This window comes from Zalophus californianus, chromosome 11 (genome assembly GCF_009762305.2).
Source record: "Zalophus californianus isolate mZalCal1 chromosome 11, mZalCal1.pri.v2, whole genome shotgun sequence".
NCBI classification, from domain to species: domain Eukaryota; kingdom Metazoa; phylum Chordata; class Mammalia; order Carnivora; family Otariidae; genus Zalophus; species Zalophus californianus.
In genome coordinates this window covers 14,489,483-14,515,289 of record NC_045605.1, presented here as the reverse complement: position 1 = coordinate 14,515,289, position 25,807 = coordinate 14,489,483, and the positions used below count along the sequence as shown (strand labels likewise).

The 25,807-nt window shown below is 55.4% G+C and overlaps 1 protein-coding gene across 4 annotated transcripts in view; it reads left to right on the top strand.

Moving 5' to 3' along the window:
• The first annotated feature begins 2,590 nt into the window (after positions 1-2,590).
• TMPRSS13 (transmembrane serine protease 13) overlaps positions 2,591-25,807 on the top strand; it is a 29,082-nt gene continuing 5,865 nt past the window's right edge. For 3 of the 4 annotated variants that reach the window (XR_004819409.1, XM_035722792.1, XM_035722793.1), the window contains exons 1-9: positions 2,591-2,718; positions 14,589-14,793; positions 15,816-15,920; positions 18,186-18,308; positions 19,259-19,388; positions 21,213-21,305; positions 22,300-22,343; positions 23,543-23,705; positions 24,555-24,727. Coding sequence is in view for 3 of the 4 variants with exons in the window: in XM_035722792.1 (XP_035578685.1) it covers positions 2,698-2,718; positions 14,589-14,793; positions 15,816-15,920; positions 18,186-18,308; positions 19,259-19,388; positions 21,213-21,305; positions 22,300-22,343; positions 23,543-23,705; positions 24,555-24,727 (1,057 nt within the window). In the remaining variant the exon portion in view is untranslated. Of the gene's footprint in view, positions 2,719-14,588; positions 14,794-15,815; positions 15,921-18,056; positions 18,096-18,185; positions 18,309-19,258; positions 19,389-21,212; positions 21,306-22,299; positions 22,344-23,542; positions 23,706-24,554; positions 24,728-25,807 lie in introns of all 4 variants that reach the window. The other variant, XM_035722794.1, reaches the window with a different exon arrangement.

Below are 25,807 nucleotides of genomic sequence, written 5' to 3'. Positions count from 1 at the left end.
AAGGTAGGGTAAATGGACACCTGGGCCTGGGGTGCTGCTGCTAGCCTCCGGGTGGGGTCGTCGTGGGCCAGGGACCTAGAGGGAGGGGGCAGGGATGGTGCAGACAGGTGTCTCCTTCCTTCCTTCCAAGGAGGCAGGAGAGGGCAGAGCCTGGCCGAGTTCAGGTGCCAAAGTCAAGGGCAGGGGCAGGCCTCCAAGGCCAGCTCTGTTGGGGGAAGAGTCCAGAGCTTGTGCCACCTTAGCCCCTTCCCTCCGGAAGTAAAATTGTCAGCAAAGAATTTGATTCCTTAGTGTTTCACCTCTGCCCCGGCCTGAACACATACGCTGTGAGTTCTTCCAACGCAGGCTCCCCGCCTTTCTGTTGCTTGCCGCCCCTCGCCCAGTAGCACCTGTGGGGCCTGGTGCTGGGCAGCCAATGCTTGTTGAACTGAACCGAGGATGGTGGGGATTCCATATGGGTCGGTGGCTCGGTCAGCAAGGATGCTGGGACAGGCCAGCTTGTGTCTCTGATGAAACAGTGAGAAAGAAAACTGACATTTCTTCAGGGCCTACCTGGTGCTGGACACATTCTCTGGTCTGACGTGTAATTGCCCCTTTCCAGATGTTCAATCTGAAGACCTCCAAGTTCATGGAACTGGCCTTCACCCCCGAGTCGGGGTTTTCATCTGTTCCCATTGACTCAGAACCCCAAGTCTGAGCTCTTCCCAGAGGTTGGTGGGACCTTTGGGGGAAAAAGGTGGAGGGTGATTCTGGGGGCCCAGTGGTCTGCCTGGGGGATGGAGTGACGAATGCCAAGGCTCAGCAACAGCCTCATAGCTCTCTGGTGGCCAGAGTGGGGGCTGGGTGCTCCCCCAGAGAGAGAGAAAAGGAGGCATCTCCCCAGGACTGGATGACCATGTGGGAATGGTCCCTGTGCCGTGGCGAGCTGGTCAAGACTGCAGGAAGGGCATGTGGTCTGCAGCTAAGTCCTGCTCTCTTGGAGACCCAGGAATGTGACACTGAAAATAACTCAAGATTGGAGGACCCCCGGGTCCCCGTCTGGGCCCCCCGAAAGTTCTCTCCTCCATCCTTCCGCTTTGGGATTAAGTTTCCCTCAAGACACCTGAAGCTGGAGCTGAAGGCTTCCATTCTGAGTTAGAACTTTCTGTTTTCTACCATGTAAGTGGGGAGAATAGTGGTCACTTCCTTGAAGTCTTTGCTCAAGGGTCACCCCAGTGAAGTGCTCCCTGACCTCCCTGTTTCAGAGAGTAAGTCTGCTCCCAGCCCTCTTGCTCCCCTTGCCTGCTTTTTCTCAACAGCACTTCTCGCTTTCTCATATACTGTTCAATTATATGTCTGTCTGTCTGTCTGTCTATCTATCTATCTATCTATCAGTCATCATTTATCTGTTTATTTTTGTCTGCCCTGCCTCTACCCCAAGGCTAGTGCCATGGGGCAGGGGTATTTGTCTGCTTTGTTCCCCGTGTCCCCAGCACCTAGAGCAGCTCCAGGCACATCAGAAGCACACGAATGCTCGTTGGGTGAATGAGTGAAGGACGGATGAATAGCATTGCTCTGGAGATTACATGCATTGCTATCTGTAAAGCATTTGGCAGGAGACCCAGCACCTTATCACTGTTGTTGCTGCTCTTTGTTCCCTGTGACTTGTGTGCGGATGCTCAGGCTCTCGGGCTGGTTCTCCATCTGTAAGACGAGAGGACCAAAGCACTAGATGATCTCTGGGCTTCCTTCAACCTGGAAAAAGTCTGCCGTTCTATGACCTCCGTGCCCCCAAATGCTCAGTCACGCAAGTTCTTCCCAAAGCTCACCTGATACGCCTCAGTAGCAGCTCTGCTGGGTTTGGGGGTGCTAAGCACCCCTTGGGAGGTGGCTCTTCCTCTGTTTCTTCCGACTCTGAGGATCAGAATGGGGCCTGGCTAGGGGACCATGAGTCAGCTCACAATTTCTTAGAACGGTTTCCATTCAGATACTTCTGTGTTTTATTCTAGTTGGCTTTTGATGTGTTGTTTCATAACGTTTTATTGTTTTCCATAGAGGAAATTCATTATGGGTATAATTAGAGGTTGTTTGATTTTAATTTCTTTGGTAAGGGTTTTCATAGAAATAGAGTTCAGAAAATGAAAATTTTGCCATGAGCCTTGGTTTGGGATTTGGACACGTGGTCCTCGGAGGTGAAGGTTGACACCGTCCTGCCCTGGGTGGGGCTCTGGTTCCTGGCCTTGGACGTTCCCTTTAGGAACAAGGTCCTGCCTCAGAGGGCCCGGGAACATCTGTTTTAGGTGCTCAGGTTGACAGGCCTAAGACTGTCTTCACAGGGCCTGGACTTTTTCCCTCAAAATGCCCCTCCGAAAGAAGCATTCTGGAACCCCTCGTTTCCTCATAGCTGACTCTGTGGGGGCAGTTTCCGGAGTAAAGGTAGCTTCATACTCCCGGTATTTGGTATTTGGTATTTGGTATTCGCTGAGTAACTGGGGATGGCCTCGGAGGAGGAGAGAGGGACAGGTCTGGCTAGTTCTGTGGTGTTGTTGATACTTGAGATTACCTCACACGTCCCAACCCGCTTCCCCGCCCCATCTGGTAGGGGCTGGCCCTCCGCCTTCCAGGCCCTTTCTCCCCACATGCCGGGGAAGACAGGGGCCAACATGGATCTTCCTGTGGACATCAGCTGAGCCTGGAAGCTTCGCCCCCCCGGAGACCATGGAAAGGGATGGCAGCCGGGTGAGTAGCCGTGGGCCTTGGGCCAGAACCCGCCAGCGCTGGGGGAGAGGTGGGGCATGGCCGCCTGTGTGCCTCAGGTTTTGGGGGAAATTGAGTGTGCCTTTTCTCATTTGAAGCTTCTTGGGATTGAGATTGCTTGGCCTCCTTTTATGCGGGTTTCTAGGAGGGGCCCCTGGGAGGAGCTGATGGGATTTGGGATCTGGCCTGAATTTTGGGCTCCTGCTCTGTGGGCTATGAGCACCCTGGCTGTTAGATCATCACTTTTGCTGGCTTGAGAAATCACTGAAACTTCACGTTCCAACTGGCCTTCAAGGTTATCTTGGCTAACCCCCTCACTAGACTCATAAACCATCTTAGAAAATGTGACTTTCTATGTGTATTTAAGATCATCAAGGGGATTTTTCAATCTCCTTTGGTCACTTATTTTCAGGCTTTATAATATTCATGCTCTGAAAGTGATTCACGTCTAACCATAATTCCTTCTGCCACAACTCAGGTCCCTTTCTTTCCTCTTCTGTTCTTGGTGGTGGCAGAGAACAGCTAGAATGTCCTCTGTGGAAAAGCCAATTATACATGTGAAAGCTTCCAAAGATTTTGTTCTCAGCTTTCTTTTCTTGAGGGACATTCTTCTTGTGCTCTAACTCCTCCTTAGGTCTTGCTGTTAACTTCTCTCTGCCTTCTTTTATTCTTTACTAAAGTAGTAGAATCAGAGACTCTGGGAAGGATGGGGTAGCTCTGGGTTTGAGAAGGATCAGCTCAGCCTATATTCTAGCTTATAGGAGGCTTGTGGTCCATTCTGAACCCCAGATACGTTTCTGCCACTTTTACCATCATTTTTCCCACCATCCTCCAGCCCCCTCTTGACTTTTCTTTCCCAGTCTTCCCTCCTGCACTGTTTTCCTTGATTCCTGTCTCCCCCTCCCCAAGGTCATTTGGTCCCAGGCCTCTGGGCTCATTGGAGCCTCTGGTGAGCAGTAAGGGCAATGCATGGGCAGAATGGAGTTTTGTCTGAGGTGTGAGGAAGGTGAACCCACCATCGCAGCCATCGGGCATGTTTGTTGGTGACTTTCTGGGAGTCTTAACTTGATAATCTCTAAATACAAAGGGCGAGAAGGGCTGATTTGTCTGAAGGATGGTAGGGCCAGTCCCTGGTCAGGGTGATGGAGGTGACATCTGCCTAGGATGCTTATCTTTCCAGAGTTTGGGACCAACATGGAAGGTCACTGGAGGGGCAGAGAGTAGAGAGCAGACTTTTCATTCCTAATAGGAGACGTGTTAAATGGTGTGCTAGGTGCCATGTTCGTTCTGGGAGGCCGTCCTAACTTACTTTGGAGTGAAAGAACTGAAACATTACTTCCTTCTTTAAGGTTCTTAAATTCACCCCCTTGTTTAAGGTAGAACCTCCAAGATAGTGAGCCTAGGGTGGGAGCAGGGAGAGCTGCCTGGGGCTCTTAATCTTACCTGCAGCAGATTTCTTCAGGTCAGTTGGACTGAAGAGGAGCAGACTGGGAGAAACTGGTTGTCTATGGCCACGCCTTTTCTCCAAGGGCTTCATGGCAGAGAGATGCACACTGCGGTGTTGGTCCTTCAGCTCCGTAAAGTAGTGAGCAAAATGGTGGCCAAGGGACGTAAGCCTGATGAGGTTCCTGGGCGCATTGGTTTGGTCTTCAGGTGGGACCTTGGACAGGACATGGAGAAAGCTCTCAGCTTCTTGGTCTTCCAAGGAGAAGCTGCATGTTGTGGACAGAGCACTGACCAAATTCCGGGTCAGCGGTGACTTCAGGCAAATCAACGTTTTTGTACCTCAGTTTCTTCATCTGTAAAGTGGAATAAAGATAGTGTCTACTTCAAGGAGTCTTAGAATAGTGACTTTGACATATAAGGCCTTATTTTTATTTTTAAAAGATTTTATTTATTTGAGAGAGAGAGAGCGAGAGCGAGCACAAGCAGGGGGAGCGGCAGGCAGAGGGAGAAACAGGCTCCCCACTGAGCAAGGAGCCCAATGTGGGACTCGATCCCAGGACCCTGGGATCATGACCTGAGCTGAAGGCAGATGCCTGTGACTGAGCCCCCTAGGTATCTCTGTAAGGCCCTTTTTATTTTTTAACTTATTTTTATTTTTTATTGTTATGTTAATCACCATACATTACATCACTAGTTTTTGACGTAGTGTTCCATGATTCATTGTTTGTGCATAACACCCAGTGCTCTACGCAGAATGTGCCCTCTTTAATACCCATCACCAGGCTAACCCATCCCCCCACCCCCCTCCCCTCTAGAACCCTCAGTTTGTTTTTCAGAGTCCATCGTCTCTCATGGTTCGTCTCCCCCTCCGACTTACTCCCCTTCATTCTTCCCCTCCTGCTATCTTCTTTTTTTTCTTAACATATATTGCATTATTTGTTTCAGAGGTACAGATCTGTGATTCAACAGTCTTGCACAATTCACAGCGCTCACCATAGCACATACCCTCCCCAATGTCTATCACCCAGCCACCCCATCCCTCCCACCCCCCACCACTCCAGCAACCCTCAGTTTGTTTCCTGAGATTAAGAATTCCTCATATCGGTGAGGTTATATGATACATGTCTTTCTCTGATTTGACTTATTTCACTCAGCATAACAGCCTCCAGTTCCATCCATGTCGTTGCAAATGGCAAGATCTCGTTCCTTTTGATGGCTGCATAATGTTCCATTGTGTATATATACCACCTCTTCTTTATCCATTCATCTGTCGATGGACATCTTGGCTCTTTCCGCAGTTTGGCTATTGTGGACATTGCTGCTATAAACATTGGGGTGCACGTACCCCTTCGGATCCCTACATTTGTATCTTTGGGGTAAATACCCAGTAGTGCAATTGCTGGATTGTAGGGTAGCTCTATTTTCAACTGTTTGAGGAACCTCCATACTGTTTTCCAGAGTGGTTGCACCGGCTTGCATTCCCACCAACAGTGTAGGAGGGTTCCCCTTTCTCCACATCCCCACCAACATCTGTCGTTTCCTGACTTGCTAATTTTAGCCATTCTGACTGGTGTGAGGTGGTATCTCATTGAGGTTTTGATTTGGATTTTCCTGATTGTAAGGCCCTTTTTAAATAGCATCTGGCATAGAGTGTTCAGATTACCCTCCTCCCCCTATCATCATCATCTAGGATCTAGTCCTGATTCCTCTAACAATGTGGACAAATCTCTCCATGTCTCAGTTTTTCCACCTACCAAAGACGAGGGTTGAACAAATTGCTCCCCCCCTACCCCCAGGCCCCTTTCTGGTTCCATGACAGTCTTTGGAATTATATGGAATGGGATTACAGGTGCGCCACTTTGGATATGTGCATTTGCTCTTTAACAATAGTGTGTGTTTTGTGTTTTTTTCAAGAGGTATCACATTTTTAATGCTTACAGAAGTGTCATGTTTATTAAAGAAAGACTGAGTAGACCCACTGCTAAAGAAGCAATCCACTGTAGACTGGGTCTTCTTATAATAGAGCAGGTTCTCAATCAGTCCAAGACCACAGATGTCGTGGACTTGAGAGTGGCTGGTGGTCCCAGGGTGGGTTCAGGGGGAGGGCATGTTCCTAAGATGGCACACCAATAGGCTCAGGTCACTGTACCGTTGACCCCATAGCACAGGCTCCCTCAAGACCCTTGGCACCTGCCCTTTGGCCCTCCAGGCACGCTGCCCTAACATGAGACCTCTCTGGTCCATGTTGTCATTGGTGCTGGGCAACCTTCCACTTGGCCCATCCCGCCCTGCCTCCCCCTGAATTGTCCCTGTGACTTGGCATATGTGAACGAGAATGTGTGGGAGTGTGTGTATGGGGCTCCAGGCTGGGGTGCTGGGCGGGAAGGCCGGCTGATGTAACAATAGACACTTAGCTTAAGTGTCTTGTTTTGACAAAACAGCTTCCTCTTGGTATAGCACCAGCGGGGTGGACTGGGCCCAGCGAGGCGGCCAGGGTGCTGAGAGGAGGCATGAGGGGAGCCAGCACGGGGAACTCGGGGCTTTGTCAGGACCCTGGCAGGACCACGTGGAGTGTGGCTCCCCTCACAGGACTGTCCAGGGCACCTCCATGAGGTACCAGCCCTGAACTGTGTCACCACGCCAGCATTGGCATAGAAAGCACATGGGGGAAACTGAGGCAACAAGACCCTGGGCCATCAGAGATCATTTGCTTGGCAGCAGTAGGTCCTCCATGTTCTTTAAACTCTTTGATGAATGAACAAATGAATGAATGAACACACGAATGAATGGACAAGGAGGTATTTTGACGCTGGTCTAACGGCGATTCCCCGAGGCATTTTCGTGAGGCATCGTAAACCAGAAGGAACATCGGGGCTTGCCCAGGCCAGTAATTTCCAAGTTCTTTATAGCAGCAGCCTCTTTTGTTCAAATGAAACCATGTGTGGACCCATTGTACACAACTGCCAAGTGGGTCTTCTCTGTTTGAAGTGGGGGGTGAAGGACTCCAGGCCCTTTCCGTGCTACAGTGGTCCTGGTCCTGGAGGCATTTCCACCGAACCTCTCATGCTCTGGGAACCCTGCTTGAAAACAGCCGACTGTCCGCTCCCTTCCTTTTATAGATCAGGGAGCTGAGGCCCAGAGAGGGATGCAACTGTCCTTAAGGTCATGCACGGTGAGGAGCAGAAGCAAGACTCCCCTGTGCCTCCCAAGCCTGCAGCATGGGAGGCCTCTGCTCAGCTTCTGAGTCTGGGGCCCAGTTTGATTCCAGGGGTTCCCCAGTTTGGAAGGAGGGTGGAAGGACATGCTGGGGAAACTGCATGTGCTCTGAGGGGGAGCCTGCATTTGTGGAATTTCTCTGGGTTCAGGGAGGGGGGAGTAGGAGGGAGCCCGGTGTACCTGGAGGCACAACGAAGCCTGGGTTGGACAGTAAAGATGGGAAAGAAGCATGATCCTGAACTCCATCCCAGTTCAAACCAGTTCCTTGGAGGCCAGTTCAGTCCAGTCTGGTCCAGAGTGGAATGGGTTCAGGCCTCCCCTGCAACAGCCCAGGGGCTCCTCAGCGTCCTGACAGGCATCGTGGCCATTTAGGTCCTGCCAAAGGGAGCTCCTGATTTTTCTTGGTAACTTCTAGTGCTTCCAGTGGAGACTGGAGGCATCTCTTCCTGCTTAGCCCGGAATGCTAGGGGGCCAGGCTGGGGTCCTGCCTATGCCCCCCCCACTCCAAACATCCTTGATACTCAGGGTCTCTGGGAGAGAGAAGCTGCCACAGGGGCCTCAGTCTGGTGAGGAGCCCCTCCCCACGGGAGCCTGGGAAGGGGCGCTGGGAGAGCACAGTGATGGGCAGGAGCCAGAAGATGACCTTTGGGGTCCTGACACTGCCCCCGACTGGCTTTGTGCCCTTAGGCAAGTCGCATTGCTTTTCTGGGCCTCAGTCACCTTATCAGTAGGATAAAGGAACCAGAACTGGAGGATTTTCAAGCTCCTTCTAGCTCTGACAGCCTATGATCTGCCCAGCCTGCCCTGGGGTGCGGGCTGCATGAAGGGATGGCCCAGGGCAGGGGAGGGAGGCCCTGCCAGCTTTGGTCGGCCTTGAAAGGGCCCTGGTGCACCTGCCATTGTGTCCTGAAGTCGTGCTACCGCGGCTGCTGCCCAGGTGGACGTTCCCGCCGGAGCCTTTTGCTAGGTTCTTCTCCCTGCCTGCTGGGGGCTCTGAGAGGCCCATGGTGCTTCTGTCCCGGAGTTCAGGCCACCCCCAAGGTTGGAGAACAGTCTCTAAGCAAAGCCTGGAGCTCAATCTTTGGCAGTAGCCACAAAACCAAGCAATCTGTGAGGTGGCTGCCACATGGCTCAGCATGGCAGAGGACCCCTCTCCTTCCTGGCGCGGCTGGCTGGACCTGCAGGAGATGCAGAGAGGCCAAGGGCAGGACCACTGGGGTCCTTGCTCACTCACTGCCGTCCCCCACCAGGTAAGGACCCACGGGACAGAGTCTGCCACAGGAAACCATAAAAATGTCCTGTTCAGCCTGGGGTGGGCAATCTCCCCCTGGCAGCTGTGGCATAGAGGGCCTTGGCCTAGGTGCAAGGGCCCTTGGGTTTTAGTCTCTATTCTGCAGTGTAAGATGTACTGAAGTGACTCCGAGGAAAGCACATGAATGTTTTAGGCCTCTCCTTCCTTGACTGTAAAATGGGAATAATAATTCTTATCGACTCCTATTCAGGAAAGTGCTTGGAAAGCGTCCCAGAGCCAGGGACTGCTCTGTTCAGCCCTCTCTCTGGCTCATTGCTCACTGCTTCCCTGCGGACCCCTGCTCGGCCTGCCTTCCAGCCGGGCCACCTCCTGCGTCAGAGCACTCGGGGGGGGGGGGGGGCTGTTGTGAGTAGGGGCCCCTGGGGAATGCAAAGGCACGTGGGAGTCATGACAGCCTGGCGTATAGGCCTGCTCTGCGAAGCAGTGAGGGCTCACGAATGTATTACCCCATGGGCGAACCCTGAAGACCACCCTAGGGGCTGGCAGGGAGGAGAGGCAGGGCCAGGAAAGAATGATTGGCAGTGCGGGGCGCCTGGGGGACTCAGTTGTTAAGCGTCTGCCTTCAGCTCAGGTCATGGTCCCAGGGTTCCTGGGATCAAGCCCCGCATCGGGCTCCCTGCTCTGCGGGAAGCCTGCTTCTCCCTCTCCCACTCCCCCTGCTTGTGTTCCCTCTTTCCCTGTGTCTCTCTCTGTCAAATAAATAAATAAAATCTTAAAAAAAAAAAAACAAGTATGATTGGCAGTGCTTGGCCAGGGAAGTGGTCCAGAGTCACCCACCCCCTGGTTCTGCCCTGTCCGCCTGCCCCCAGATGGGCTGAGGGTCCTCTCGCCTGCAGACAGGTTGTGGAGAGCCTGGAGCTGGTCATCTGAGTTCCACTGCGGGGTCTTCTGCTCACTGCAGAGGCCAGGAGTCGGGATGGTTCTGGTATGGGCTCAGCCCCTTGCATCTTGGGGCTCTGGGCAGGAAGGCTCCTCCTGCCCTCTCCCCCACCTACTCAAGGCATCTGCTCTGAGGGTGAGGCCAGGCCACCACAAGGGAGGCTGGAGTCTCAGCAGTTGCTCCCCAAGAATGGAGGAAAGGAAATGAGTTACTGCTCTGGTAGGTCCGACACCAGGAAGAACTTCCAGCGGGTGGGGGTGGCAGGCCACGAAGGGGGTAAAGGATGGAGATAGAATCTATTCTGGTGGTCCCTAAAAAGGGGGATTCTTCCCAGCATCCTGTGCTGGTTCGGGTTGAGGCTCAGAGTCAGGGGGATGAGGCAGATGGCCTCACTGTGGAGGCTGCCTTCCTCCGGTCTTGGGGCTGCCCGTTCATCCTGCTGGGGTTCATGGTTCCCCATGAACAGCTGTCATGTGGGCCTTGGGGTCAGGCCTCTTCTCTTGCCCTTGGTCTTCAGGGCCCAAATCTCTGCACGTGCCTCCCACCGGCTCAGACACCAGAGTGCTTGCTCTACTGAGACCAGGCCCTCCACGGCCTCTAACTCTTCCTTGGATAGTGCTCTGTCTACCCCCAATGCCCAGCCTCCCCTCCATGACTACACCACCACACCCCAGCTCTGGGAAGACTTGACACAGGCTGCTGAGGTTCAGAGGCAGCAGCTGTACAATTTGGGGACTACTCGCTCCCTTCCGGCCCCTTGGGTACTGAGCCCAAGATGAGTCCCATTTTACATTGACCCAGCTCTCTCTAGACTCAGAGAAGAGGGACCCAGGGGAGTCTCCTGCCTGGACCCCAGCTCACCTCCCCAGGGACTCTCCTCTCCTCCCTGCTTCCTATGGGCCGAGGCTATGGGTGGGCACGTTAGGATCTATGTGCGGCTGGAACCAGCATCAGGGAGAGGGCTGAGCAAGGCTTAGGAGGCCGCTGCTCTCTCCTTCTGGCTGCCCTGAGCTTCCCACCTTGCCTGCCCCCCACCAGCTATCCCTCTGGTCTAAGTCCCTCCCACTGTTCCTTACCCCCCCCCCCCCCCGCAGCCTTCCCACCATCTCCCTTGGGGCCTCTGCCAGCTGTGGGCCCCTTTGTTCCTGCCACGGTGATGCGGTACCAGGACCAGGCCATGGGGTCCCGCTCCGGTGGGGACAGCCTGAGCTCTTGAATGTGAATCAGAAGGTTATGATAAATCCCTACAAGCCTGCCAATCAGTTCAGGGGCTCTGGGCATGCTGTTTAGTCCGCTGCACCCCAGTTTCCTCAAGGATAGGCTGGGGGGTCATAGTTACTGCCCAGCTTGCTGACGAGGCCCTGTGAGAACCACAAGAAATAATGGGTATGGAAGCTCTTCTCGAGCTGTCAGCCTCAAGGAAGTGCAGGAAGTTACTGGGGACTCTCGTGATACCGTGGGTCCAGACTCTACTTGCTCCTAGGAGACCTGGTCAGGATACGAGCCCTGTCACTCAGTCCCAAGAGGTGAGTTTGGGCATGTTCTTAATCTCCTTAGTTTCAAAATCTATAAAATGGGGCTAACAAGACCAGCCATAGAGAACTGTGATGAGCTTGAAACAGGATCAAGCTAAGTGCCTAATGGGCTGCCGCCTTTGTTACGGTGTGACACGCATTTATGCACCAGGCTCTTCCGTGTTTCCTCCGCAGTTATCAGGGGACGGAGGCAAGGTCAGTCCCATCTTACATGCATGGAGACAGACTGAAGTGTTCCCTTACTTGCCTGGGGCAGCCCATTCAGGAATGGATGCAGTCGTATTTGAACATAGATTCTTCTACTTCAAGTCCAGCGTCTTTAACAGATAAACACCCACCCTCACAGCTCATGGTCATCGAGTCCTTACCGTGCACACAGCAGCTATCGCTACAATGCTATGAGGCAGGGTGATTGGCTCACCTTACAGATGAGGAAGCGGAGGCACGAAGAGGTGGCGTCATTGGCCCCGAGGCACCTGCTGGTGTACAGAGTGCATGTTGCCTGGCATGCTGCCCTCCTGTCCTGGGAGGTCCCAGGACCCACCTGCGACTCCCACCAGAAAGCTCCATAAGACCGACATCGCTGTAGAACCACTGTCCCCACTGCCAGACTTCCCACGTTGCTCCCAGCCTGCGGGGCCCCAGGTCCCCGTTCTCAGGCCGTGTCACGAATGCGGATTGAGTGCCCCGTGTACAGCTAGAGAAGGCTATGCCGGGGGGTCTTGCTGCTGACCCGAGAGGGCAGGGGCCTCAGACACACGCAGGCTTGGGGCAGCACCCTGACTGTGTGATTCTGAGCCCTGAGCCTTGGTTTCCTCATCTGGAAAATAAACTTCTAAAAACACCAAACTCTCAGGGTTGGAGTGAGAACCCCATGAGACCACAGATGTGGAAGCTTATTGTAAATTCCCAAGTACCGTACATGGTGAACTACTATCATTTTATTGTATCCTATAGTGGGAATGGGCCCCTAAAGGCGGGGAAGGCTTATAGTGTGAGCATAGCAGGGAGGGAAGGCGGGCAGGCCAGCTGAGGTGCCCAGCGCCAGGGTCCTGGGCAGGTGCTAAGCCTTGGGCCACCATGGGTGGGAAGCACAGACTCTACACAGCCTGGGTTTGTCTCTGTCATTGAAGGACCTCAGTCTGGCCTTTGTCCAGCGCCCTCTTTTCTCCCTAAGATGAGCTCCCACCACCTTTCAGCCCTTTGGTCATGCCCCACGGCTGTTAAATCTCAGCGAGGTGGGCGCTGTGTGGGCTAATGCAAAGGCGAAGGGAGATGATCATTTCCTGCCCTGCTGCTATGTGCCAGACACAGGCAAGACATTTCCTATTTTATCTCATTGAATCCTCAGGGTCATTAGTCCCATTCTACAGATTAAGAAAAAGAAAAAGGAAGGTTAAGGGTCTTGCCCGAGGTCACACTGCTGGGTGTAGGATGGAGACCCAGGTCTGCCTGACTCCAAAGCCAATGCTAGCAGCTGATAGGCTGCTATTTCAACATAGCCTCCCCACCTCTCCTTGCCCCCAGCCCCAGTCCTGTTCCCCTTGAAGCGTCTAGGGGCTCACCTGTCTTCACATTATGGAAATCTAGTCTCTAGACAATGGGGGTGACAGGGGGAATCCGAGCTCTGGTCCAGCTGGGTCAGCAGCAGTGGCAGCTGCCCTTCAGGTCCCTAAACACACACAAGTGTGTCCCTGCTCGGCTCGCTGGGGCACCTGGATCCACATGTATTTACCCACCTCCGTTAAGTGACCCAGCAACTCCCTGGGATAATGGCTCCTGGTCCCGGCCGGTGGTAAGCCGAGCGTGGTCAGGGACTCAAGATTCCTCCTTGAATTCATTTTGCAGCCTCCAGAACAATGAGGAAGTGACCAAATCCATTACCTCTGACTCTTAGAAAAGGGAGTTTAAAACAGTTATGACAAAACCAAACAAGAAACCCTTGCCTGGTAGGGATGATGGTGTTGACTTGGGCCAATGTTCTAACGAGGAGGACTTTTTCTTAACCGGTTGGCTTACTAATAATGTCCAATGTCAAGCATGCTGGCAGGTGAGGGATGGAAACAGGTGCTGGGGGCCAGAGCCGTCTTCCCCACACAGCCCTGTCGACGGTGCCCCCAGCGCGGGGTCCCCAGTACAGGTGTGGCGCCCTCACCATCCCCCCTGAGGGGCCAGTCAGCTCCCAGCAGGAATGATGATGATGGTCACATGTGGCCCCTGATCCATTCCCAGCTTGCCCCTGCAGCCTCTGGGGTTTCTGGAGGGGGCTGAAGAGATGGGGCTGGTATAAGGGGCCAGAGGGAGCTGACAGGGACTGGGGGCCCCGCCAGAGGCTTCCTGTCCGCCCTGAGTGCCCTCCGGCTCTCTCTTAGATTTAGAGCACCCCAAAGGCTCACTTTCCAGGAAGGAACAGATCCAGCGCTCACTGACTGCCTAGTAAGGCCGGCTGCTGCATTATCAACTGCGTCCCTCTTCAGAGAGGCAGCAAAACCTCATGGTTGAGCTGGCCTCCGAGCCCGGCTTTCTGGACTCGTGCTCTGGCCCTGCCCCTCTCCAGCTCTGACAGTTTGATCACATTGCTTAGTCTCTCTGCTTCTGCTTCCCCTGTGCAAAATGGGAGCAATTCTGTCCTGAGGATTAAGTGAGTAAATACACATAAAGCTCTTAGAGCATGTGAGGTCCTCTATAACCATCCATTAGAGCGCTAACTCTGGGCGAGCAAACCACTCCACCTGCAGCTGGGTCGGGTTAAGGATCTCGTCTAAGAGTGGTGGGCTCCTACACCCGCCTACACCTTCTGATGTTGCCTCTCCAGTTGCCCTGATGCATGGGTGAGTGAATGCATGTGCGTGCGTGCGTGCGTGCGTTCGTGCGGGTGCATGGGTGAATGAGACAAGTCTGGTGTTACTGAGAATGGTGGGCTACAAGGCAGGTCAGGGCTTTTCTTAAGGAGTGCTATTCACACTTTTCGATGACAGCTTATACTAAGAAAGGGGTTTTATAAGTCTGGTGCACACAAGAGGAAAAGGCAGGGGGGTGTGGGGGGAGTAGAAGTGAAGAGGGCAGAAGGAGCGATCACTTTCCTCACCAGGGACCACATCTCCTTGAGCCACCCTCAGAGGGAGGGTCCCTAGACACATGTAGCCCAAGCAAGGGCCCCTCAAGGCCCAGGCAGATGGCCCACTGCCCTCTGCCCACCTCTACAGGTCCCTGTGATGTGGAGAGACTATAGGGAGGGGGGGGGGTGCAGCCTCTTTGAACTTGTGCTCCATCCCGAGAAACTCTCTTCTCAGATGCTTCTCTGCCAGGGGTGGGAAGGTGGTGATGGTGGTGATGGGGGGGCAGTGTTTGCTCCCCACCTAGCCGCTTGCCCCAGAGCATGGATCTTCTGGCTTAGCAGGCCTGATAGCTGGGTGGGTTCTCAGGGGAGCAGCCTGAAGGATGCCCTTCACTCTGCTTCCAGAATGCTTCCCTGGCAAGGACGTCTCCAGCCCGGGCATCCCCGGTCCGGGCATCCCCTTGCAGGTCATCGTCTGCCAGGTCAGCCTCCACAACGTCTTCTCCGACAAGAGTGTACCTTGTCAGAGCAACACCAGTGGGGGCCGTACCCATCCGGGCGTCTCCTGCAAGGTCAGCGCCAGCCACCAGGGCCACGGGGGAGAGCCCAGGTAAGGGGGACACTGCAGGGAAGGCAAGAGGAACAGGGAAGGAGGCATGGGGGGGGCGTGGGGACGAAATCTCAGAGTTGGGATTCTCTTCTCTTCCTCTCCCCCTGGGACAGTGATGTGTGAGGAGCAGGGGGAATAGTCAGGGACGGGCAGTGGGGGGCCTGGGGAGGTGGGGGCAGAAAGGAGCCATTATGTGCAAGCCCAAGACAGTGGAAAATGAGGGCCTTGTGGGGAGGGGAGAAGAAACCAGGACCAACAGAGCAGTTGTAACTTTGGAGGCTGCGCAGTGCGGGTCACAGTGCAGATTTCGAGAGCGAGGACCCCGGTTAGAGCCCTTTCTGTGGGTCTGCTGGGAGGCGAGGGTCGGCCTTGGAGCAGGGTCCTGACTGTGGGCCCATCTGTGGGGTGAGGAGGAAATGGAGAGATTCCGACCAGGCAGGCACACTTGACCTCCATCTTTCCAACCTGACGTATCTGGTTCAGTTGCTGGAAGTCAGAGCTGGCAGATGGGCCTTGGGGCTGGCTCTGCCCCTAACGAAGCAGTGGGTCTGCCCATCCCAATGTTGCCCTCCTCTCGGGCTGGGCTTCAGACTGTCCCCACCATCCCGTATTTGGGGCCCCTCTCACAGTCTTGCCCCCTCAGGGGCTGGTGGGGCACTCTGGTGTGGCCTTTGGAACGAGACACACTTCACTTGACTCCCTGCTCTGCCGTTTGCTAGCCAAGTAACCTCGAGCACGTTCTTTCACTTCTGTGAACCTCAGTTTCCCCATCTATCGATAACGTCCAGCTCACACGGTTGCTGTGAGAATTCCACAAGAGAGCACTTGCAGGTGTGCCTGGCTGGCCCGGAGGAGACGCTCCGCTAAGGGGGGCTGTGGCTATCAGGCGGGCTGGTGCCGTGTTCTGGAGCCGAGAGGTCCCCATGGCGCCCTCCCGGGCCAGACTGTCTCCTTCCCCTCCTCCGCTGCACCGGACCCCTCCCCAACAGCCTAACCTTCCCCTGCTGCTGCCCCGCCCCTAGGTACCAGCTTGCCCAAGTTCACCTGGCAGGAGGGCCGGAAGCGGCTGCCGCTCATCGGATGTGTACTCCTCCTCATTGTCCTCGTGGTGTCGCTCATCATTCTCCGTGAGTCTAACGGGGGGGGGGGGGGGGGGGCGGGGGGGAGGCAGGGGCGGGCTCTGGGCACGGCCCATGGCCCGGCGGAATGTGGGCTGCGGACGGGGGCTCGCCGCAGGGAGGCAGGAGTGGGGAACAACACTCCTCCGGTTACAGAGCCCCCCACAGACACTCCCGCAAAAGGCCGCGGAGCACAGTGCATGGGGGCCTTCAGGCCCCCTCCAGGCCGCGGGTTAGGAGGACCCGGGCTCGGGCCTCATCCGTTTGCGCCTTCCTGTGCATCTCGCTTGAGAGAGTTAGCCACTCTGAGCTCTGTTTCTGCATCTTCAGATGGGATTCAATTCCTTCAGTGCGTTTGACTTACTACGTGCCCCATCAGCACTCATAAAGACTTCACTGGGTTATGAGCCATAAATGACATAATGGCACAGGGTCTGGCACAAAACCTATATACGCTAATTATTTAAAAAAAACATATAAACATGGATTAGGGAAAGTCTCTTGGGCATTTTTGGACAATGGGATAAAGTGTTCCGGGGTTCGGCACGGGGCCCGGCACAGCGGGGAACCTTGGGGGGGGCAGAAGGGGAGCACAACTCTTGCCACCCTGTCCTCGGAAGAGAGTCCAGTGTCCTGAGGGACCTAGATGGCAATAATTAAGGCCAAATGTGACCGTCAGGAAGAGGTGACAGCTATGTGGGCCGGGGTGGCAGAGACCAGCTCACGAAGGGTCAGGTGACGGCCTGGAGGATGGGGCAGCATGTGGACAGGGCATCTGAGCGGGATGAGCAGCTGCAGGAAATGTCGGGGGCAGGGGGGCAAGGTCAGCGTGGGGAGAACGAAGGGACCTGCATAGCCAGCGAGCAAAAGAGTACTGGGGGACCTGGGGGGCTGTCTGTTTGGCTGGGCATGGCTGAGCTACATGGTAGACAGCTTTAAACGCCAGGCCGGGGGGTAAGGCTTCTGTTGAAGAGGTGGCACGGTGTGGGGAGGAGCCGGGTAGGTGACTGTTGCTCCAGGAAGAGGGTGGAGCGGGAGGAGGTAGCGTGCTGGTTAAGGGCACGGCCCCCCATAGCATCCTGGCTCTGCCACTTGCCAGATGTGTGACCACACAAATTAATTAACTTCCCCAGCCTCGGTGTCCCCACCTGCCTGACAAGGTGGTGGCATCGCTGTCACAATGCCTGCCACGTGGTGTCCATGTGGACCTCCAGCCAGGACACGCTGCCCTGCTTCTCCTGCCCCTCCCGCACAGGGCACTGCTCCAGGGAGCCCCCGGCAGTCGTGGGAGAGCCGTCGGGAATGACCCGTGGAGGGATGAGTTGGCACATAAGGGTGGGCCCCCGGATAGAGCTAGAGTCACAGTGTGGTTTCACCACATGTCCTTCAGCCTGCTGACCATCAGGGGGGGCCCTCCAGCTGTGGCCCCGTGGGTACTGGTGTCTGGGTCTGGAAGGAGCAGGGTGACCGAGTGCGTGGTAGGGCCGGAGGGAGAGGTAGGGGGTCCGGCTGAGGATGAGGGGCAGGGTGAGGAGTTAGAACTCAGTTTCTTGGGCACCCAAGGGAAGGTGTCTCTTGGCAGGAGGGATGGGATCCCTAGTTTGAGAAGAGGTTAGTGTTCCAGACGCAGGGAGTCACAGGGCTGACTTTCCCACGTGGTTTGTAAAGCTTGGACGTTTGGGAATCAGCCACCCAGATTTGCTCTTTGAGAGGAAAGACATCTAAAGGCATGAAGGGGACATCCCTTGTGTAGGGGAGAGGGAGAAGGAAAATCCAGGAGCTTCTGAGACCGAAAGAACAGCCTTTGAGAGGACAGCATGGGCAGTGCTTGAGCGTGTGGACGCTGGAGACAGAAATTTCTCTGCCATGACCCTCAGAGCACAGAGAAGAAGGGAGGCCAGAGGGGCTCCGAGGGGTGGGGGCTCTGGGATTCTGGAGGAGGGCTTTCTCTGGTCGCCACTCTGGCCCATGTAAGGCACAGGAGCTCCCAAAACTGTACCCACCTCCACACCTCCCTCCCTCACTGTCCCTCCCTCTCTTTCTCTCTCTCTGGGTGGCTGCTCGAGTCTGCCTGGTGCTGCCCTGCTTGCAGGAGCTTTCCGGAGCATTCCGGAGCATTCCTGAGCAGCCTTTCTCTCCATACAGATGGGGGAAGAGAGCCCCAGAGTCCAAGAGGGATTGCAGGTCGGTGTCTCAGAACCCCCAGGGCCTCGGCCTGCTCAGTGTCTTGTCTTCTTGGGGTTGGCAGTGACCCAGCTGTCTGTTGTTTTCCAGTCTATTTCTGGCGGGGCCACACAGGGATCAAGTACAAGGAGCCGGTGGAGAGCTGCCCCCCTCATGCTGTGCGCTGTGATGGGACCGTGGACTGTAAGCTGAGGAGTGATGAGCTGGGCTGCGGTAAGGATGCTGAGCTGGGCATGGGTGCACGTGTGCCTGAGTGTGTGCGTGTGTGTGCGTGTGTGCACGTGTGTGTGTGTGAGCGCATTCTGGTGACTGCAAACTGCATATCAGCTCGAACGGGAGGCAATGCACAGAGGGTCGGGGGACCTGGGTTCTGGTCGTAGTAGACTTGGGTCTGAAACCTGGCTTTGAGTACTGTGTGACTCGGGCGAGTCACTTACCTTCTCTGGGCTTCAGGTTCCTAATTTGTGAAATGAGTGAACTGGACAAGATCAGTGGTTCTCAGAATCTGACCACTCCCGAGTATCAGACAAAATAGAGCTACTTTGGCTGGAGGCAGGTGTGGGGTCCAGAGCCCTGTCCCCATGCCCCGTGCTTCTAGGCCCCAGCAGGTGACCTCTGACTTGGCACCCCTACGGTTTCATAAAGGTCAATTTGTAAAGAGCTTGCCTAGATGAGCACAAAGATCTCTCTGCGCTCTGACCCTCAGGGGTTTCTCGGTGCGTTGCCGATGTATAGCCCTGATGTAGGTGTCTGCGGGAGCATTTCCCCTGTGTGTTTGTGTGTGTCATTGCTCACGACCACATCACTCTCTGACGGCACACGCAGTCAGATCATAGACCTTATTCCCCATGCCACTCTCTTGTTCGGGCATGTCGCTGCCCTCTTGGGGTGAAGGCTCCCGGCAGTGCTCCCCCCTTTTCCCAGCAACGGTCCCCCGGGTCCTGTTGCATAGAGAGCTCTCTGCCCTGCCCCAGCCTCTGCCTTGGCTCTACCTTTCCTGAGCATCCTGGGCTTCTGAGCCCTGGCTGGTGATCAGTACCTCCTGGCTGCTCCCAGACATTCCCCAGGCCTCAGCGAGGACAGGAGCATTTCAGAGCCTAACTCAGGACATTTCTCAAGACCTGGGTGCTGAGAGCCCGCTCTGCCCTTTTCCTGCCCGGCAGTGAGGTTTGACTGGGACAAGTCTCTGCTTAAAGTCTACTCCGGATCCTCCCATCAGTGGCTTCCCATCTGCAGTGACAGCTGGAATGACTCCTACTCAGAGAAGACCTGTCAGCAGCTGGGTTTTGTGAGGTAAACCTTCCCCCATGGGTCCCAGCTTCAGGGACGCCCCGGGCTCTCGGCTAGGGCCCCTCAGGCTCGCTGGGGGCAACTCTTTAAAAAGACTCTTGAGGGCCAGGGCTGAGGGCACTAGCTCGGGACGCTCTTGGGCTAGTCAAAGGGACAGGGGCCCTGGGAGCCCAAGTCTGGGGGCAAGTTGTTCCCACGGGGCCAAAGTCATGATCTGGAGATCTGCAGTAGGAGCACCAAAGTGGCCTTGTGTCCGTGGTCACAGTTAACCATCTCGGTGGTCCTGTGAAGGGGGTAGGCTTTGAGCAGGTCTTGTCTTCTCCTACCAGCCGGGAGGAGCCCCCCTCTCGGAGCCCCCGGCTCAGGCTCTGAGCTCCAGCGGTTGTGGCTTGAGCTGGAAGTCATCCAAGGGGGAAGGAGATGGGCAGGTGTGGCCAGGTAAAGTCTTAAGAGTCTTTGGCTCTAAAGATTTCGCACCACAGCAGATGCTGGGGTGTGGAGCAGGGAGTAGGGTTAGGACGGCCTTCCCGCTTGAAGGAGCCCCCCTTCTTCCCTTTATCTCCAGGCCACATAGCCAACTCCATCTTCCCTCTTGGTCTGAGTTTTGGGGTTCACCAATGTGTGTGAGGTTGTGGGGAGAAGGGTTTAGGCTGTCATTGTGGACTCTCTGTCGAGGCAGCGCCTTGAAAACCGGGGCTCGGAGGCTAGGACTTAGCACCTGTCCTCTGCCCTCACCTCAGCCTCAGAATTCCGATCTGTAAGAGGGGAGTCGGGGATCTGGCTGGAAGAAGGCGGACATCTTTAATTGTTGAGTTGTACGACCTTATGCAAATCTGAACTTCCCTTGGGCTTCAGTAGATAGTGTCATTTATTCCAAGCACATGATTGAGGTTTGATACGTGCCAGAGACCATGGGCACCCTGACAAGATCCCCCTGCCCTTCAAGAACCTCCGGTATGGTGTGGGGGAGAGAGGCTTAAACCAATAACCACAGCATAACGCTATGTGTAATGATAAGGACCTGTGCGAAGCACTATGGGTATGCAACGGAGAGGGTGCCTGACTGCACCTGGCGGAGAGCAGGGAACAGAGAAGCCCCCAGGGAGGGGAACAGCATGTGCAAAAGGCACGCTCTCATGCAAGGGTGCACCATGTTCTAGAAACGCACAGAAGTGCCACACAGATAGTGGTCCATGGATCAGCCACATCAGAATCCCCTGGGGGTGCTTGTTAAAATGCACCCCACAAATAGGAATCTCTGGATTAGGATTTAAAACCTGCTTAACAAATGCCCCGAGGTGATTCTTACGTACACTGTGGTCTGAGGTCCCGTAAGCGAGTACAAGGTTCTCAGACTTTCACGTGCAAAGCCGTAACGTCGGGAATCTTTAAAATGCAGAGTCTGGCTCAGCAGGTTTGGGGGGCGGCTACTGCTGGCTCATGGATTGCAGCTTGGCTGGAAAAGGGCCCGGCTAGTGTTTCCTGAACTTGCTTGTACATCAGAATCACCCGGAGAGCCTGCTAAAACATCGAACTGGACGGAGTTCCTGATTCAGGAGATCTAGGGTTAAGAGGACCCAAGAATTTGCATTTCTAACAAATCCCCAGGGGGTGCTAATGCTGCCGTGGTGGCCTGGGCAATGCTGCCGTGGCCTGGGCCAGTGCACAGGGCTAGTGGGGACAGTGGTGGAATACGCGGGTGGGGGCTGGGGGTACTGGGCCTTAACCGCCTCTGGCCTCTGCCAGCAAGATCTAATGGCAGCTGGGGCACTGGGAAGGGGGGCAGCCTGTCTCAAGGGGACTCATCCTTCTTTCCCTCCCTTACAGCTCTTACCGGACGACCAAGGTGGCCCATAGGGATTTTGCCAGCAGCTTCTCAATCTCCAAATACAACTCCACCCTCCAGGAAAGCCTCTACAGGTGTGGTGGTGTGGGCCAGGCTGCCTGCCTGCGAGCAGGGACGTGGTGGGGTGCTTTGAGTCAGGGAGTCCCTCTCCTTTGGCCATTTTGGGACCCAGCCTCCAGGAGGAGTCCATCGTGAATGTCCTGAGCATCCCAGAAACAGTCCTCATTTGCCACCTGTCTCCTGACTTGAAAGTTCTTATTGAAGCGTGGTGCAGAGAGAACCTCAAGGTCAGGGGTGGCCCAAGCATTCATCTGGTGGTCAGGGACCATGAATAGACCTTGGGACCACCTGTCCGCCAGGGGTTTGGACTGGGAGCTGCTGCAGGGAGTGGGCTTGGGGTGGGGAGGGAGAAACATCCCCTCGGGGGAGGGGAAGCAGCTGCAGGAGGAGGGCCAGGTGCATGTGGTCAGGGACAGGGAGGCCTGGCTGGGAGGCCCTGGGCCACACCATCTGTCGTCTCTGCACTGCAGCCCCGCCCTTGTCCCAATCCCACTCAGGGGGAGGTTGAGGGGTGCTCCACCAGCTAGCGGTGTTTACCTTGGGGAAGGAAAGGAGAAGCCAGGCTCCCGGAGAAAGAGGGATGGGGAGGGGAGGGAAATGAAGCGAATTAGCCGTAGCCTGGATGCCTGCTTTGTGCTAGGCGTTTTGCAAGATGCATTGCCCGTGGAGCATTGAGGAACTGGCCCAGGAGGGTCAGGCCACCTGTTCAGCTTTGGAAAGATGCTGGGACAATGAAGTCATGAGTTCAAAGGACATGGATCTACCCAATGTGTGCAATCTACCATAAGAAAACTGGGGGGTGGGGACAAGAGTGGGGATGGTTTGCACTGAGCCATCTCCATTCCTGGAGAAAGCACTAGAAGGGTCTGTCTCTCTGGGAGGAAGATCAGAATCTCTATTTTATGCAAAGGAAATGGGACAGGAAGTTGGAATGAGTCAATCAGGGAAGGCTTCCTGGAGGAGGTATCTAATGTGCCCTTTTCCCATCTTCTGTGTCCCTTCGTGCAGGTCTGAATGCCCTTCCCAGCGGTATATCTCTCTCCAGTGTTCCCGTAAGAAGATGCTCTTCTTCCTGGACTGTGGCCTCTGTGGGGTGGGAGTGAGGAAGCAGAGGCATGGGACCCCTCTGGGGGAGATGGCCAGCCCTGGGGGTCCCAGCCAGGAAGATGGTCTTAACCAGCGGGACTGCTTCGGGGCTGGGGTCCCTGTAAGGCACGGGGACAGTCTCCGGGTAGCACTTTCCCTTCTCCGGACTGCTCAGTCCAGCAACCTTGTTCATATGGGGGGAGCCATTCAAATCTCATGGATTCTGGGCGGTGGGGAGGACTGGGAGGGCTGGTCTGGATCAGCGGAAAGCTTCCATATCAACAGATGCGGAACTAGATCCAGGGCCAACACTTAGTGAGTACATTCGACTCTTACTGACTCTTGATAAACAATTGCATTTGGCTTCTCATGTGGCAGGTCCCTTTACTGTCCATTAACTGATAAGAGACTGAAATGTTTGCCTTGCTTAGGGACAGATTGCTGGTAGGTGAGGAGCTGGTATCAGACCTTGGGTCTGACCCCAAAGCCCACGCTGTTAACCAGCGCACAAGTGCTGTGTTCTCGGGAATGACCAGGTGGGGGTGCTCCCCTGAGCGGGTGGGCACAGGGCTGTGGACAGAGTGCCCACCCCTCAGACCACTGCTGGTTCTTCCCTTTGTCCCCCCTTCAAAGACAAAAAGGACACATGTCCGAACAAACTGCAAGGACTGCCCTCCTTGTCCACAATTTTCGGGGGATGACTCCAGAACATGCTTGGAAATGTTCCCTTGGGGGCACATACAGGGTCCCCAGTAGTACTAAATGACCCCCTGGGGAACCATATGGGCACAGACCCACCTGCACAGCATGGCAGCCCTGGGATTCGCCATCATGACCCTGATGCTTGGCACAGTGCCCCCAACGTCAGGCACTTTAGTGAGCATTTGTCAAAGTTCAGGAAAGAATGAATGAGTGGGAGGAAAGAGGAACTTGCCAGGGATGAAACTTCCCACTGGGTGATCCCAGAAATCCAACTCACCACATGGGAGCTCTGCTTGGGCAGGAAACAGCGGGCCACGTCAGATTAAGTGAGCAAAGCTGTGTCCACGGGCGGGTGGGTATCCTTAGGATGGGGCTGCCCGAGCCTGCCCCGCCGCACCCAGGGAGCATGGGAGCGGCTCGGAGGGCAGCAGAGGTCACGGTTCATCTGTCTGCTTCTCCCCAGACTGCGGACTGAGGGCCATGACGGGGCGGATCGTGGGAGGGGTGCTGGCCCCGGAGAGCAAGTGGCCTTGGCAAGTCAGCCTGCACTACGGCACCACTCACATTTGCGGGGGCACGCTGATCGACGCCCAGTGGGTGCTCACCGCCGCCCACTGCTTCTTTGTGTAAGTGCCCGAGGGGCGGGTGACGCCATGCCGCCCAGGCCCCGGGGAGCACCGGGGAGGGCTGATGGCAGACTGACTTGTCTCTCTGCAGAGGGCTCTGGTTGTGAGCCCAGGCCCCCAGGGTCAGGGCCGTGATCTGCAGTTGCTGTTTGGTCCTGGGACTAGGCATTGGGGCTACTTGTTCTGAGCACAGCCCGGAATGAGAAAACAACCTGGATGACCCGGAGGGAGAGTGAGGCAGGCAGGAGAAAAAGAGCTTGGGAGCCTGTCTCTGAAGAACGGGGTGAAATAGAGGCTTTGGGCTTGTTGCCACTTCCTGCAACACGAACTTCCAGGAGAGGAGCCTGAGGAATCAGGAATGCTGCCCCGGGAATAGGGAGTCGAGGGATGGGGTTGCAGGGAGGGCGGTGCCCGTCAGCCCGTCCCTTTAGCTGGGGGGCAGGGAAGGGCTCTGAGGACAAGGCCTCAGGGGCTCTGGCTTCCCCAGGAGTGAGTGAGTCTTTGGCAGATGACTTTGTCCTGCCTACAGCTCCATCTCTGCTGAGGATAATACTTCTGAGATGCGTCCTGTCCACCTTATAGGAAGCTTGGTGGTGCGCGGAGGAGACAGTGGGGGGTAAATGCTCAGAGGTCGTGCCCATCACTCCTCTTTGTTGTTGTGAGGGGCTGGGTGGCCAGTTTAGGATGGGCTTTTGGAGAAAGGGGGTTGTTTTGGAGCCCTGGGCTAAGAAGGAGGGCTCCCTTCTGAGGTCATTTGGTCCATCCCCCCTGCCTGTAAGCTGGTGCGGAGGCTGCCGGGGGGCTCCGCCAGATGTGGAGCCGGACCATGCTCCCTTGTGGCTCTTGCAGGACCCGGGAGAAGATTCTGGAGGGCTGGAAGGTCTACGCAGGCACCAGCAACCTGCTCCAGCTGCCTGAGGCAGCCTCCATCTCCCAGATCATCATCAATGGCAACTACACGGACGAGGAGGACGACTATGACATCGCTCTCATGCGGCTCTCCAAGCCCTTGACCCTGTCCGGTGAGTCACAGCCACGCCGGCTCCTCCAGGTAGCCCTCAGGGCCCAGCCTCGCCGTGTCCATAGACCCCTCTTGGGCTCCCAGAGCCTCAGCATTGTGGAAGCCAAAGGCTCTTGGGGATCATTTAATGAACACCTCTACTTTACCATTGGGGAAACTGAGGCCCAGAGGCTGGAAATAAGGTTGTCCCAAATGACACATCTTACATTGTCAGTTGGTGACAGAGATAAGGCTTGGATACTTGGTCTTAACCAATATAAATAGATCGAATTATGTCACTCATATTTATTGAGCACTTAACAGGGGCTGGGCACTGTGGTAGGCATTTTACCACTACGGTATCATTGACTCTTCCCAACCAGTCCTGTAGAGCAGGTACTATTATTAGCTTCATTTTACATTTGAGGAGATGGAGCCTCAGGGAGAGAAAATTACCCGAGGCCACGGAATACTAAGCGGCAGCTCCAGGATGGGATCCAGGTGGGTCTGCCTCCGGAGCAATGCCGTTCGTGCTGGGCTCTCTGCTGGCAAATTGGGATCACTGCAGTTGGAAACACAAAACGAGCACACTTTCAGAGGTCAGACAGTGAAGCGCCAGGAGTTTTGGCCGCAGGGCGGAAATGTTAGGGGAGCTGTTCGGAGATCAAAGAGGGTTTCATCCATTAATTCACTCACTCATGTGTGCACTTACCAAATACAGGGGGTCTGCTGCTATGCAGAGCGCTCTGCAGTTGCAGGTGCAAATAGAACAAACTGGGTGACGCGTGGTCAGTAGAGGCCAGTGACTTGAGGGTGGGGACAGCTGGGGGAGCCGAGGTGGCACAAATGGGGCTTCTCTGAAGAAGGATCGCTAAGGTGGACTGGGCTTTCCGGAAGCCTTGGAGGGCTCTCTGGTTAGTCCAGACTTTCTCGTGCTCTGAGCCTGCGAGCTGGTCTTTCCTGGCACATTAATTACAGAGGCGGTGTCGGTCCTGAGTCAGACACTAGGTCGTCATTGTGGGGTGAGGAGGAGGAAACGGCTGCTGAGCTCGGTTGGGCGGGGCTGGCCCGGGGCCACGCCCACCCAGGGCCAGCCTCCCCG